At 37.2% G+C, this 15,090-nt stretch overlaps 1 protein-coding gene across 5 annotated transcripts in view; it reads right to left on the reverse strand.

The window, feature by feature from the left end:
- KLHL32 (kelch like family member 32) overlaps nucleotides 1-15,090 on the reverse strand; it is a 125,533-nt gene that overhangs the window by 48,742 nt on the left and 61,701 nt on the right. For all 5 annotated transcript variants that reach the window (XR_004356221.1, XM_032683614.1, XM_032683616.1 and 2 more), the window contains one exon: nucleotides 13,906-14,004. Coding sequence is in view for 4 of the 5 variants with exons in the window: in XM_032683614.1 (XP_032539505.1) it covers nucleotides 13,906-14,004 (99 nt within the window). In the remaining variant the exon portion in view is untranslated. The remainder of the gene's footprint in view (nucleotides 1-13,905; nucleotides 14,005-15,090) is intronic.

The following is a 15,090-nucleotide window of genomic DNA, read 5'->3' on the forward strand; positions in this document are numbered from 1 at the left end:
AAGTTGTGTGCTGTAATATTTAATAAATTTCATACAGCACATACTTACAAGTAGGACGCATGTTAGATGGATCAAAAAATTGTTCAATGACAATCTTAAAATGTTATTAATGGTAACTTACAAAGCAGTGCAACTTCTTTCAGCAAGGTCCTCAAGGAAACAATTCTTGATCCAATACTGCTAACAGTTTAATTGAAGTAGAGAATGGTAAGTTTTGTCCGCAAGGTTTGCGGAAGATTCTGCAAGAGCAGTTGGGTAAGAAATTATGAAATTATGAGAATGACAGGATGAGTATGGTCAGGCTTTCCTTTTAAAGTAATCACATTAAGAAAAAAAAAAAAGTGTGTGTATATCTATATCTGTCTGAGAACCAGTAAAACAGCTACATAGATATAGAAAATATACCAGGCTCTATTTGGCACAATACTGACAAGCCATCAGGAGGCATCAAAAAGCAGACATAAATAGCAACATCAGTTCTTAGAACAGTGCTGTGGTAAAAAAAAAAAAAAAAGTCATAAAATGCACACCAAGTACTGTCCAATAAAAGAAACAAGCCCTCTTGCTGCTTTCACATTGCAATTTTTAGCTATTTTTCAATTATTGGTCCCAGTTCTGAAGTCCACATTTTAAGGATACGGAAATATTATAGGCTGGAAAAACAACCTTACAAGATTTAAGGTGCTCAGCTTAGATTTTTAAAGAAAGACTGCTGGAGGATTTGATCTTGAGCAAAAATATTTATAAAATGGAGAGAATATATGAAAGTAAAAAAAGCTTTGACTAAATTTTCAGAAAATAGTTTCCAGGGCATGAATGTAGGATCAGAGTTACTCTGGCCAAAGAACTAGGAAGTATAGGTCTGTCTGCATTGTTATCATAGGATTATGAACTTTTTGCAGCTCTGCATTAAAAAAAATGACTGCAATAAAAAAAGGTTTTTGGTAACTGTCTGTACAGGTAAAGAAGGAAATATTTGCACAATTTGACCTCTGAGGTTATAATGGTTTCTCATTTCTCTCAAAAGCAAGACTCATTGCCGTTGCAGGAAGATATGAATGTACTCAGCAGTTAAAAGAACCTGATTATAAGTATGTGAATGATAAAAAGGCAACATTTCCACTTTATTTGGAAAACTGTTATTCGTTCAGGTATCTCTGTGCTCCTGGAATATCTGACCTCAACTCAAAAATCACTAAGAATTTTTTTTTTAGCTCACAGCACTAAAATCAAGGCAAATTCTCATTTTAGAGAAGAAAAAAGGAAGAGCAGAGGAATAACTTAAAAGATTTCCCATGATGCAGAATATACAAAGAACAGAACCTCAAATGCCTGGAACCCACTCCAGTGCTCTAGTAGTTAGATAATTCCTCTCTTCACCAACTTTAACAGAATTTAAAGTTATGGATACAACTCAATATATCAGCAAAATCTCTGCAACATGTTTTGTATAGGCATTTTTCCCCGTAAAATACTGTACAACACTCTGTTCCTAAATTTATGCAGTGAAAAGAACATCTCTCTTTCCCATAACTAGGAACTGTGTGATTAGTAGGTTTACAATGTAATAATCAGAACTGATTTCAGGAGGTAAACAGTATAAGAAGGGATAGTAGTAGGCCATAAATGGGTAGAAAAGTAAAAGAACAAAAAAAAATCTGGAAGAACAACCGAACTAAAAAAGAAAAAAATTGGTATATGTCAGGATCATGGGGAGCTAGGTCGTATTTTAAGCATTACTGACTAGGGATTCATCTATCATTCCTTTGGTCAGAAATTATTATAAATCTGACTTTCAACATCTGAAAACCTAGAAAGGGCAAAGGCCAAACATAAAAAATGGGCCTTGACTCAATGTCCAGTTTGTCATTTCCTATATCTGATCTTCAGTAGTGCCAAACAAGTCACAAGTCCTCCCAAAACTAATATATGTGAATGTTCACACTGCTGAAGCTGAAGATGACAAGCACCAGCAGTGCATGAGCCTTCAAAGATCATGATGAATTTTGTTCATTTAGTTTCTAGCAGCTCTTACCAAGAATAAAAAATAATTCAACCTTCCACTCCCAAATCCCAAACAGTTAACCATCAGAATTCCTTGCTTTACCCCCAAGCCTTTTTTTTTCCCACAGAAATAGGAGAGAAAAACATGTAATAAATGCACCACATATTTAAGACATTTCTCTCTGACTTCAAGATTTCACCTGGAAGACATCACCTTTAAATGCAGAAGAGATCATTGTAGGCCCAGTTTCTAAGTGTTCACAACTACAGATACTTGCCAGGTTCTCAAAATCCTGAAGGGTTTGAAGGGCCCCTCTCCTGTATTCCCCTTCTAAAAACAACAGAATCAAGCGAAGTGACACTGTCTGAGGAGAAGGACCTGGGGTTCCTGGTGGACAACAAGATGTCCATGAGCCAGCAGTGTGCCCTTCTGGCCAAGAAGGTCAATGGTATCCCAGGGTGCATTAAGAAAAGCATTGCCAGCAGGTCAAGGGAAGTGATCCTGCCCCTCTACTCAGCCCTGGTGAGGCCACATCTGGAGTGCTGTGTCCAGTTCTAGGCTTCTCAGTACAAGGGAGATGTGGAGATACGGGAACAAGTCCAGTAGAGGGCTACAAAGGTGATTAGGGGACCTGAGCATCTCTCTTAGGAGAATAGACTGAGAGAGTTGGGCCTGTTCAGCCTCAAGAAGAGATGACTGAGAGGGCTCCTCAACACTGTATCTAAAGACGGATGGAGCCAGGCTCTTCTCAGTGGTCACAAGCAATAAGACAAGAGACACTGGGTAGAAACTGATGCACAGGAAGTTCCACCTGAATCTGAGGAAGAGCTTTACTATGCAGGTGACCGTGCACTGGAAGAGGTTGCCCAGAGAGGTTGTGGAGTCTTCCTCACTGCAGATATTCAAGAACTGTCTGGATGCAATCCCGTGCCATGTGCTCTAGGATGACCCTGCTTGAGCAAGGACATTACACCACATGGCCCACTGTGGTCCCTTCCAGCCTGACCCATTCTGGGATTCTGTGACACTCTAACAGTTGAAGGGCATTTAAAGATGGGACATAGCTCATTTACTTCAAAATACTGTATTTCTGCAGTTAATCTATCAACAGTGTCTGCTTTTAAAAATTAACTACAGCTTACTGAAGAAGTTTTTAGTCAATGATTATTCCATGCAATGTTAGAAAAATCAGTCCTTTTCAAATACAGATTTTAATAAGAAACATTGCTAAAACATTCAAATTTCAAAGATTTCAACCACATCTAAAAGCAAAACCCTATCAACAGCTTATAAAAGGTCACATATACCTAATGTTGTTTGGTTTCCCCTACCCCAAGATATTCCACACACACACACACACAGATCATTTTTGCTACTAGTTTTATTCCTTTTCAAGAAGTTACTTTCTCTTCTCAAGTTTTGGTCCAGGGCTGAATGGCGCTATATGAGTTCAGAATTTGATTAGGACTTTCTACCAATGGTGTATAATACACATGCAAGTTAAGAGTCACAACCGTATCCAGGCTATCAAATAATTTCAAGTATTTAGTTACAGTAAACCTTCGGTATCAGTTTCTGGGGGCCCTTGACATCACTATTGCATATATATACTCCCTACATACTTCAGTTCCCCGTGAAGATGGTAATGCTGCAAATATGAGTAAAAATATTGAGAGGCAGGCAAAACCAAAACACAAGCACATAAGAACACTGATTTGGGGCCTGGCATACATTAGGCCTGTCCCTCTAGCTTTCTGTATGTCCACAACGTGCCATCTCAAGTCAGCAGGAATTCCAATCTCAATGAGTGTTGGGGACTGAACATACCTGAGGTTACTAAAATACTTTCCCTATGATAAACAGGTGTGCTGAGATGCTATGTAAATTCAAGGCCCTTTACATACATAATTAGAACAGATGTGGCTTACTGTAAACAACGAGAAAACACTGAAGTGGAATTTAGAAAAAAATTCCATTGTATAGCTTTCACAACAAAGGTCAAAGTGTTTACAAGTCCAGTCAATATATTACTACCCCTCTAATCCAGAGGAAACAATAGCTCCCATAAAAATTACCACAGAGACAATACCACATGTTACCAGCTCAGTTCCCACTGAACCACAAATAAATTTCCTGATTTAAGTCAGCTAAGATCCAGTGCTACCTATGCAGCTAGACACACTCTATGGTAGAAATCACAGATTTTGTAAAACTCTGTTTAACAGATGGCAAATTTAGCAACAACTTCCTCCAAATTAATAAACAGATGTTTAGACTAGATTACACAGTAACATAGGTAAATGAAGTCACAGACATTTCTCAGTTTGAAATAACACACTTGTAGGAGAGTTGATGGTTAAAAAGTTGTTGATACCACTAATCTCTAGGTTTGGATCTTTAATTTTTAGAATTAGTGAGATGAATGAGGACAATTTATAACCTTCAAAGCTCTGATGACATATTGCCTGAAGATTCAGTAAGTCATTACAGCATGTATATGTTTATATTCATTCTGGATTCAAGGCCTATTCAATACCCTGGACAAAAATGGAGTTTTTGTTCTAAATAGAGTTAGTCTACATCACCATTCTGATGCAAAATGCTGGTTTCCTGGCAAATTCTACTCATGCAGTCATGCAAGCAACACACCATAAGTGATGGAATGTGCTAGAACGCTTTTTGATTTACTGCTGCTAAGAGATCTACTAGAAAACATCAACAACCTGACACAGAACTTGTTTCCTTTGTTGTGCTGCCCTACAAACTTAAATGGTTCATTGAAAAATGCTTCTCTATTAAGTACCAAAATAATACTTAACAGTAGCTAAAAGTGTTAAATTTGGGTTTAAAATAATTTGGGCTTAGGTCATTTTCATGACTACCACAATACTAGTTGAATACGTTGTGAGCAGTTCACATAGATGGATCAAACAGTAATGACTAAGCCATCAGAAAAATATAACACATAGTGGGTGGGCAGGGAATCAACTGCCAAATACACAGGTTCATATCAAGTCCAGACTTCTTTTGTCTTTAACTAGAGATGGTCTACAAAAAAGACTAAAATGCAAATACTGTGTAACTGGAGAATGTATCAGCTTGGATCCTTATGACTTCAAACCATCTTCACTATTAAAAAACAAAGTTTTGAAATTGAATTATTAAATTGACTGTAAAATTAAAATAAAATTTACAAGATCTTTTTAAAATCTTTTAAAGATGGAGCAGACTGAGTCATTCACTATTTTCCTTAGTTTAATACCTCAGGGGCTAAGTTGCCTCTGAAGTTCCATCAAATAATACATTTTCTTACTTATTTTCTTAAGAAAGATTCTGCTCCTGCATTTCAAACTTGAAATTTACCTTTGAGAATATAATAGTAGTGTACCTAAAAATACAAAGTAGAGAGGAATTAAAATAGACTTACTTCATAATTATGAATGAAAAAAAAACCAAAACAGTTCTATTTTGGTTAAGCCAGTATAGAGGAAAGACAAGATAGACAATTAACTCTCTACCACAGTGACACTTCCGAGATAAAATCAAACTGTAACTCACTTCAAGCCCAGTGTTCTCTTCATGTTCACAGGTTACACATGATTTATAGTCACCATTTTGTACTTAGCATTCTGGCTTTTCCCATATTGGTAAATACTTACTAACCAAAGCATGTTCATGTTTCAGAAATACCTTTGCTAAAACAGCTAAACATAACTCAAAGTGCTTTAGATCAAAGCAAATTCAAATAAAATGTCCCTCTGCCTCCTTACAGGAGGTAAGGAGAAAAAAAACCAACAAAAACCTGTATATCTGGTGCCTGTATTTCTGTTCTTTCACATTAGAGCTGTTAAGTCTCCTCTTTCAGGTCACGTCTTCCACATAAAAGTGCTAAACTAATGCCGCTTAATGACAAATTAATGTCCATGAATAAAAAATACACCTCTAATAGCATAGAGTAATTTGCCATTACAATATCATCATTGGACATGCCCCTGGTTTAATACGATGTATTTAATTCATAACTTAATGAGTGATATATAAAAAGAGAGAGATGAACCCTGCAATTACATTTATGTGAGTCTGTCACCTTATTTGTAAAACCTTAGAGTCATTTACATTCAAATTAGAACAAATGAGTGATTTCACAAAGTGCAGTGATAAATGACCATTGCTGCACAAGACAGAACTGTATTTCCTGTGAAAACATTAACAGTTTCCTATTATTTGTTAAAAATTACAATGCATATTGCCCAGTGTTGTGTGAATAATGACTTTTTTACTGATTAGGTCAGAAGACTAATATGGAGTAAAAATAAATAATTTTTCTTTTCATTTTTTTTCCTGATTTTAGCTTGAATTTATCTGCTCAAACTGTTATGGACTCACACTGCCATCTGCTGTCCAGTCCCGGGGAGGGGGCCCTGACTGTCTCATTTCAAGTCAGTTCAGCCATTCTGTCTTTTGGGTGCCGTCTCTTGCAATCAACAAAATTTTCCTCCCAGACTGCTAACTGGGCATGTCACCGAGAACAGCAGCAAACAAGGGTAGCTGCACTACCCATTTACAAATACTTCCATTTTTGGGGTTCATGCATCTGAACTGCCTCAATTAATTAGGAGAATTTAAAGCTAAAGACATTGGAGACCAGGAGGCACAAGGAGAACATAAAACATTAGTATCGATCAGATGGCAATAAAACCAAAGAAGAATTTTATACACTAAGCATTCTGGGATTCATCAGCCTCTGTTTACAGCTTTATAAAAATACTGGAAAGATTCCAGAAGCAGAAGTCTTTCAGGGACTGTTGGACAGAAAGGTCAGGTAGGGAGGCCACACTGGCTAGAAAGACAACATGAGAAGGGCAGGGAGGGAAACTATGAAGCCATCCAGTTTCTGTGTTCCTATTTAAAATACACACCAAAGCTGCTCTCCCTTCCTGACGGAATCTGCAAAGAGAAGGCAGATATAGCAGTAACAGCCTATTCCCAACCTGTGACCCCTCCTGCAAGTTTGCTGCAAAGGACTGGCGATGCGTATCCATACAACTCGCCAGCCAGCTCAGGAGCTTTAATCTTGCCAGCAATAGTTAACCTAGACATTCCAGCATAATTTTTTTACACGTCCATCGGCAGATTCAATTCACATTGTAGCTAAATAGCAGCAAGTGGGTTACAGTAAGAACAGGATTCAAAGTGACTAGGTATAGTCACTTTGGTATATTTTTACTTTCCTCACTGACACCAACTGAAAAATGGAGAAAACCACTGCCATTTTTTTATTCAGTCCCATTCGAAGCTGGAATCTTAGTGCATTCACATTTCATATATCTGTATCTCTGTAATGTAACTGTATGTTAAAGAGAGTGCAGAGAAAAATTACCGAAGTTATTTTTGAGCTTTTCAAAAGAACTTTCCTAATGACTGTCAATAGCTCAATGACAACAGCTGACAAAACATGCTCCTTCAAAAAACAGCAGGCTAGCAAAGCAACAAATGGTTGCATAACACTTAAAACCAGTAAACTGCAAGGCAATGTTATTTCTGTCTACTCTGTATTCTTAGCACTGGAAGGTCACTCCACCATAAGATAAAGTTGGTAGACTCCAGCTTAATGGTGGTGACTAATTCTGGGGGATTGTCGGGTGTGCAGAGTGTGCATGCATGTACTTAGATTAAAAACTCTGTATTAAGTTAAAAAAAGGCAAGCCTGGTTGCTAGATGACCTTTAGATTTTTTTTCCAGCAGTTTAATTTGCTCTGTATGAAAAACCCAGAAGCTAAAATCCCAACTGAGCTGGGGTTTCTAGCAATACAAAGGTGATGCTCTCAATCTCTGGTGTACAAATTAATTAATCTCCAAAGGAGTGTATCTTAGTGAAAGCTGGGATTGTGTCATTGGCACTGTTCCAAATGGAGAAATTGTGTTTAAGAAAAATAAGTAACTTTGAAGCTCTGGCCTCACCACGCATATAAACCACGCACACTCCTCCTTTTAATTCCACAGGCAGATTCATTTGTAGCTTCTTCCTTGTAAAAACAGTAACATATTTCACTCTAAAACACATTCAAATAGTTTAAAATTAGAAGAAGAAAAGATCCAGATCATTAGGCATCCATACAACACGAAAAAAAATTGTTCTATAATCCTAAATTGACCATTACAGTACTAGGTAAAAAATCAAACGCCCCTACCCAAGACAATTTGCCTGCTTCAAATATTACCAGGAATTACTCCAGGAGGCCTTATTCTATCATTTGTGTGTTGATTAATCTAAGTTTTGCATTCCAGGCCTGATCCTGTCCACTGTCTGCTTTTGTATGCAAGAATCCAGAGCAATATAATACAGACCCAAGAAAATTCCAGTTGACTGCTGTTGTCCAGTGCTGTGTTTCTTCAGGATCATTTTAATCACTCACCTAAAGAGCTAAAATGCTCTTTTCAGCTTAAATTAGCTCTGTTTAAAGATGCTGTGACTGACATCAGTAGCAAGCAAGCAGATATACCTATAGCAGAGTTCTGTCTACTATAATGAAGTTTTTAAGAGGTAATCAACAACATTTACCATTTAGCAGGGAGCATTAATGCACTTAAAACTAATGGGAACATTGGCATCAAACTTTCAAGTTCATTTGACACAAAAACATTTATGATCCCAAAAACAATTCTTACCAGTCAAAGTAGCTCTAGTAGTAATCAGGATCACAGCTCATGTCTACTATACCCAGTGCTCCCAGCTATTGTGGGAACAGGAAATTCTTTCCAACACTGAGTACAAGGACAGTCAGCTAATGCCGCATCTAATAAGGTGTTATTGAAACTGTGCAACTGTCCAACCAATAAACTCAACATAAATGATACCTCAGATTCTGTCCAGTACGTAAATTTAACTTGTTCTTCACAAAAGGTGCCTGATCTGGCAGCAGAAAGTTAATGGGATAAATGCCAACTAACATCATGCCACGTGCCACCTCTCAGAAATGATTATTTTGCTTAGGACAGTTCTGCAACTTCTTAACCCCTCACAACTATCATCTTATTACCTTGAATGTAACTCAGGAAGTACCTCGAACTCCACTGAAAAAATAATGCTGGACTTTGGAAAATACAGAAAAATCACTTAGCTTTAAGATTTCAAATATGGACAGTCCAATGTCCCAGATCTCTGAATACTAGTGGTAATCAAACTCTGGTTTAAAAACCAATTACTTCCCACACAATACTGAGTTGATGTTGACCAGTAGAAGGAAATTCCATTAAAAACTTGTATTCTCAATAGCATTCCCTCTTTATTAATACTCTTTGGTTGTTGAAATAACTTGCAGTTTGTGGCTCTCTTTGGTACTGAATACACAAAACAGTTGAGGGAAAAGACAAAACTTCTTAGATCTACGATCAGTTATATAACTCAGACTTATTTATGAAACAAACACTTCTATGTTCTGAATAAATGATTTAACATGTTTATTCTCTTGTATAAGAATAAAGTTGTCATATATCCTTCAGAAAAACATTTACAAGCTTTAAAGTGCAAAATAGGTCATCAACAACACACTAATATCGTGTTCTCCACAGCTCCATTTAAGAAGTCCACTCTCAGATGTACAACATACTCAATACCTTCAGCTAAGCTTTCTCTTGCCTGCTTCCAACATTATAGGACAAATACAGTCCACTGGAACTCAACAGACTAAAACTTTCAAAAGGTAAAGAAGATATTCAGATAACCTGTTCCCATTAAATTTCCAAGTCTGGCTGTTGGCTGCAGCATTCTGCGTTAGCCTCCTTTGAAAGACCTCAGCCAAAACTGACAATCAACCTGAGCTGGAGGAGGAACTCAGAAAATAAGAATCTTGGAGAGCTGGATGTGCTCTCTGCAAGCAAATGCTGTGTGCTTGATCACAGACCTTAGTGCAATTCAAGGTACACAAAGTTCAAGTCTTTAGCTTAGCTTTCACACACCTACATAACACCAACACAGCTCAGAAAAATCACTTTGCCTTACCGTTTGTTCAGCTTGAAACAGATGTGTGAGCTTACAAGCCTTGTTTCAATGTTTAATGTACCTGAGAATTATGCAGATGACATAAGATTCATGAATATGCATGTGTCTTAAATAAAATACATCAGCATGCTTTGAAAGAGTCCCTCTCTAAAAATGAAACTAAAAACAAAACCCCCAAACAGTAATGGAGGTTGTGGAGTAATCATAATTCAAGATATGACTGAGGTGGGGGGAGAAGTCTGCACAACATAAAGTTGGAATTAAGACCTCAAATAGGGAATATTTGGGCATTTTTCTTGTTTGCAAATACAGAAAATATGAACAATAGCTATTTTAAAATAAAAATTAGTAAATTATCAATCCAAAATGAGCATGAGTTTCAAATAAGAATATTGAATCAACATTAGATGCTACAGAACATTTGATAATGAGAAGTTTATAGATGATAAAATGCATTTAATAAACTATAAGTGTTGTCAGAAGTCTTAGAGATTGATATTACCTAATTGACGGTGGGGAGAAAGAATGTTCCTTTCCTTTTTTCTGTTGTTTCTTTGATTGAGAATTCTTAAAAAAATTGCCATAAATGCGATTCAAACAATTTGTAACAGAAACCTTTTTGGGATTCATCAACAAATTAAAGTCTCCTAAGCTGTTTGGTCTATGACAAAGAGGATCTCTCTTATAGTCAAATAACATCTTGTTTATTTTGAGGCAATTGAGAGGAAATTCCTTAAAGACCAGTGAATATGCAGCGCTGGCTGCAAATTAATGTGTGCCCAGTGCACTTCAAATAATTTTTGACAATTAGACACTTTGACAATCATCTTAGATAAATCATATCAGAACAGTCTTCTTTGGAACCTCACAGACTACCAATATGCCTTGAAAAAGATATGTGTATGGGTGATGCCAATAGCATTTGTAGCAAAAAAATCCTCCTTATTGAAATTCATGGAACCATTACAGGCCCCAGATAAAAGTATCAAGAAAAGATGAAACTGTTCAAGACAGTTCCAACAAAATGACAAGCTGGAACATCTAGATAGAGAGGAGAGCTGGAACGAGTGTTAACAATAAAAGCAGCACTCATATGGGAAAAGCCTGGTCTAATCCAAACATTTAAAGACAATCCTAACAAGTTAAAACTCTGTGTCATCGTTACACAACATTGAATGACAGCTAGATCCCACATACTGTATTTCCTGAATTTATGCTAAACTAAGCTAAGTTCATGATATCTGAACAACTCCAAACAGCAAGAAAGAAATTCACTAGCATTGCAAATAAAGAACTCTGGTACACTCAAATTCATCAGAAAGAAGAGAAAGGGCAAGCACTAATTTCTTTCCAGCATCTGTATCACAGCATGTGGGGTGACAAGCACCCCAGTTATCAACTGCAGCAAGGGTAAGTGGCTTTAAAGAAGACTTCCTTAACTATTTGATTTTATTTTCAGATAATATTAAAATAAAGCAAGAAACATTTTTTAAAGTCACTCAATAATATGTAGAAAAAACAGGTTTGGACCCTGAAAGATATCACAGTCTTAATGTGCAGTACCTTCTTGGCCTCTGTTGAAAAGGCTTACACAATCACTCAGGGCTGATTACTTGTATGGACTGCAACACTACAGAACAAAAAACACAGGTAAATTCAAACTATGATCTATTCAGACTGGAAATCTGTCTACAGATATACCTTATTGAGGTGAACCAGGTTAAAAAATACCGGAAAAGGAGTAAAATACAGCCTAGAATCCAATATGATATAAGCTATAGCCATCCCATAGATGTTCATGCAGTTTTAAAACCTTACAATGAGATCCTGATTAAAAAATAGTCTACAGAAATAGCACTGCTCTCTGTCTTCCAACACACATACTCCTCCTTTTTCCCTGCCTCTCATCCCCTACCTTATTCCCTACCTCCATTACTAAAAATCCGGACACTGAGTCCCACTTCCTCCTAATTTTTACACCAGTGTAGCTCCAGTTATCCTACCCTGGCATGCTACTCAGAGTACAACAGTGCTATTTCACATCTTTTACACATCTTACAGCAACTGCAGACAACAGAGTTGTGGTTTCTGTGACTCATGAAGGACATGGCTCTCTTCTAAATTATAGAAGGAGAAAAAACATGCAAATAAATACGCATGAGACAAACTGCATCTAAAGACATAAGAGCAACAGAAAAAGTATTAGCAGGAGAGGAATTAAAACACTTCTGCTTCTTTTGCAAGTTATCATTTTATGGTTGGACTTGATCTTAAAGGTCTTTTTCAACATAAAGGATTCTACGATTGTCATCTCCAGAGAATTTTTCCGGGTCTGTTAATTATAGAATAATTTAGAAGCAAGGTTTATTCACTCCAGAGTGGTTTTCTTGCAAGGGTAGTGTGATTTTGGGATTGATTTGTTTTGTTTTGGGAGATTTTTAATTCATTATGAATCTCTTCCTAAGTAGCTGACTATGGCTTGCACATCAAGGACGAGACCCAAGGACGAGACGCCTTTCCCCTGCAATGGCCTCAGGATTAAAAGTATTAAGACGGGGCTGAGGGAAGAGCTACAAATACCAGAAACTTTGTAGTTAGCACAAGGATTTATGCTGAGCATATACCTGCTCTTCTCCTACAGCTCTCTCATGTCCTCATCTCACCAGCACAATAACCAGCTTCTTCCCTACTTTTCAATATTTTCCCTAGATTCTTTGCTGCAATATTCTCTTTAGTTCAATTTCTGACAAACACAGAACCACATTAGCAGCAGAGGCATACTCCCACTGACTGATTTGTTAGGGGGCCATTAAATACAGAGTATAATGTTAGATTTGTATCTTCTTTTTCATTACAGTAACTCCTTCCTGTGCCTGCCTGACAACTGGTAGGCCAAATGGTTTTGTGGCTTATTTAGCATCTCACAGTTCTTATTTCTCAAACCAACCATCTTTCCCATTACAATTCGTGTCTATTTTCTCAGAAAAATTAAATCCCTCCTTACATTCCTGAAAAAAAAAATGAATTGCATAAGTCTACCAGCTCCTCTAACTTTCTAATCAATTTATAATGTACAAATTAATACTGCCTTATTATCTGAACATACATTTTGAAGGGTTTTGTAAGGCTAACACTTCTCCATAAGACACAGAGCCTTCAAGTACATCCTGAAGTTCTTACCATGAGATCCTGCCTGCCCCCGGTACTCAGTAGCTCAGCGTGCAGCCAAGCACACTCAGACTGTTCAAAGGCAGTTATGCTGTTGGAAGGCAAGTTCATACCAAGAGGACTGTGCTGATGTGCATTTCCATGCCCACCTGTTGCCCAGAAGCAGCTAACACAACCTATTTCAGAAACAGGACTGAAAAATTACCAAGAAAAGTAAACAGTTCTGTAGAATTGCTATTGCTATTTTATTTTTATAAGGTTTTTCATAGTTACACATCAAAGCTGTGTTCTTGCTACAAGCCGTCACAGAAAATTAGTTTACTGCACTCAAATTTTTTGTTTCATAAAGACATCAGCATTATGGGCATGAGAATAAGGGGCCATTATAATAAGCCCTATCCCTTCAGAGATAGCAGTGCCCTGTTGTGAACATTTATGCACCTGAATTCTTCATAATACTCATGATCTCAAAAGGGAAATACCTAGCATTTGGTAAATGAGGCAGAAGAAAGCATTCTTCCTTTCAGGAATGAAATGAACAAAATGTATGGAAGGAGAAAGCATCTCCCACAAACCGAAACCCAAATTACACTCAAAAATCAGACCTTCTGAAATCCAGTTTTTGCCATTTAGGTTACACCAGGCATTGTACTAATACTCTCCTAACGAAATTAGACTTTTAACAAAAGTGTACCAAACAGAAATGGCTGTTTAGGCTGAGAAGCCTCACCTCAATGAGATAGTGAGAACATAAACTGAGAAGCTCCAGCAGCTGCAAATGACTCCCAGCTGCCAGGACGTCCTGTATCACCCCTGGTTCCAAGAGGATCTGTAAAGAAGAAAATGGAAGGTTTGTCATCTGGAACTCAGAGTACTTGTAGAAAACAGTAAGGGCTTTTGTTATTTCAGATATTTGAGTCAACATAAAGAACAGAAAGAGTACAATTAAGCATATAGAGAAGTTTTGCAGGATGGGGACAGTGTCTAAAGTTCATCTGAACTGCCCAAACGATTTTTGAGCTTTTTTTTTTTTTTTTCCTGTGACAGTCCATAAGCCACATTACCCTCTAAATATTTTGAAACTAAATGCATGCTGTTTATTTAAGAGGGAGACTTTTCAAAATAACAGAACCTTCTTTTGTTATCTACATACTTGGATGCATCCATATATACTGATGAATCAGGCCAACAGAACTGACTCAGAAGTCTCCACTATTAATATTATTCATGCGTATCAAAAATATACAGACAAGGAACACCCTTCCTATTCTGCATGGTACTACTTTATAATTTTCCTAACCACTGTCTTCATTTTACAGAGCAGGGCTCTGAAAGCAAAGTGAGCATGCTGCTGGGGTAGTGCCAGAAAGGGCTTAGAAACCAAGACTGATTATTCAGTCAGTTGCTCACATGAATCTCCTACTCATTTCAATTAAAATCATGTAGAGGCAGCAGTAAGGATAATTGGACCACAGCTGCTAGACTGCTGTCTTGGGGTCAGCTTGTTAGAGCATCCCTTTTGGGAAACAAAAACGTCTTTGGGAATAAAGACACTGGTCAACTTCTTATCAGCAATCACACTATAAACTATATAAACTAAAATTATTTAAGTAGTGCAATATCCAACAAAAATCAGAAATCCATAAGAAAAATTAATTTTTCAAAGATGCTCGGTTTATTCAGTTTTATTCTTGTATTTCCTCTGGCAACTTTGGTTTCACACCACATGAGGTCAGTGTCTCACTGCTCCACAGGGAAGTAAAGCTTTTTTTCAGATCCTTTTTCTTCTGCCCACATGATTCAGTTTTATCTCACAGCATCAACTGTATACCTCAAATACAGTGGAATAAGGAAGAAGGCAAACAAAAGGAAAGACACTCATCTGCATCTTTTGTAGTTTAACTATTTTTGAGGG

The sequence above is a fragment of the Chiroxiphia lanceolata genome, chromosome 3, assembly GCF_009829145.1.
Source record: "Chiroxiphia lanceolata isolate bChiLan1 chromosome 3, bChiLan1.pri, whole genome shotgun sequence".
NCBI classification, from domain to species: Eukaryota; Metazoa; Chordata; class Aves; order Passeriformes; family Pipridae; genus Chiroxiphia; species Chiroxiphia lanceolata.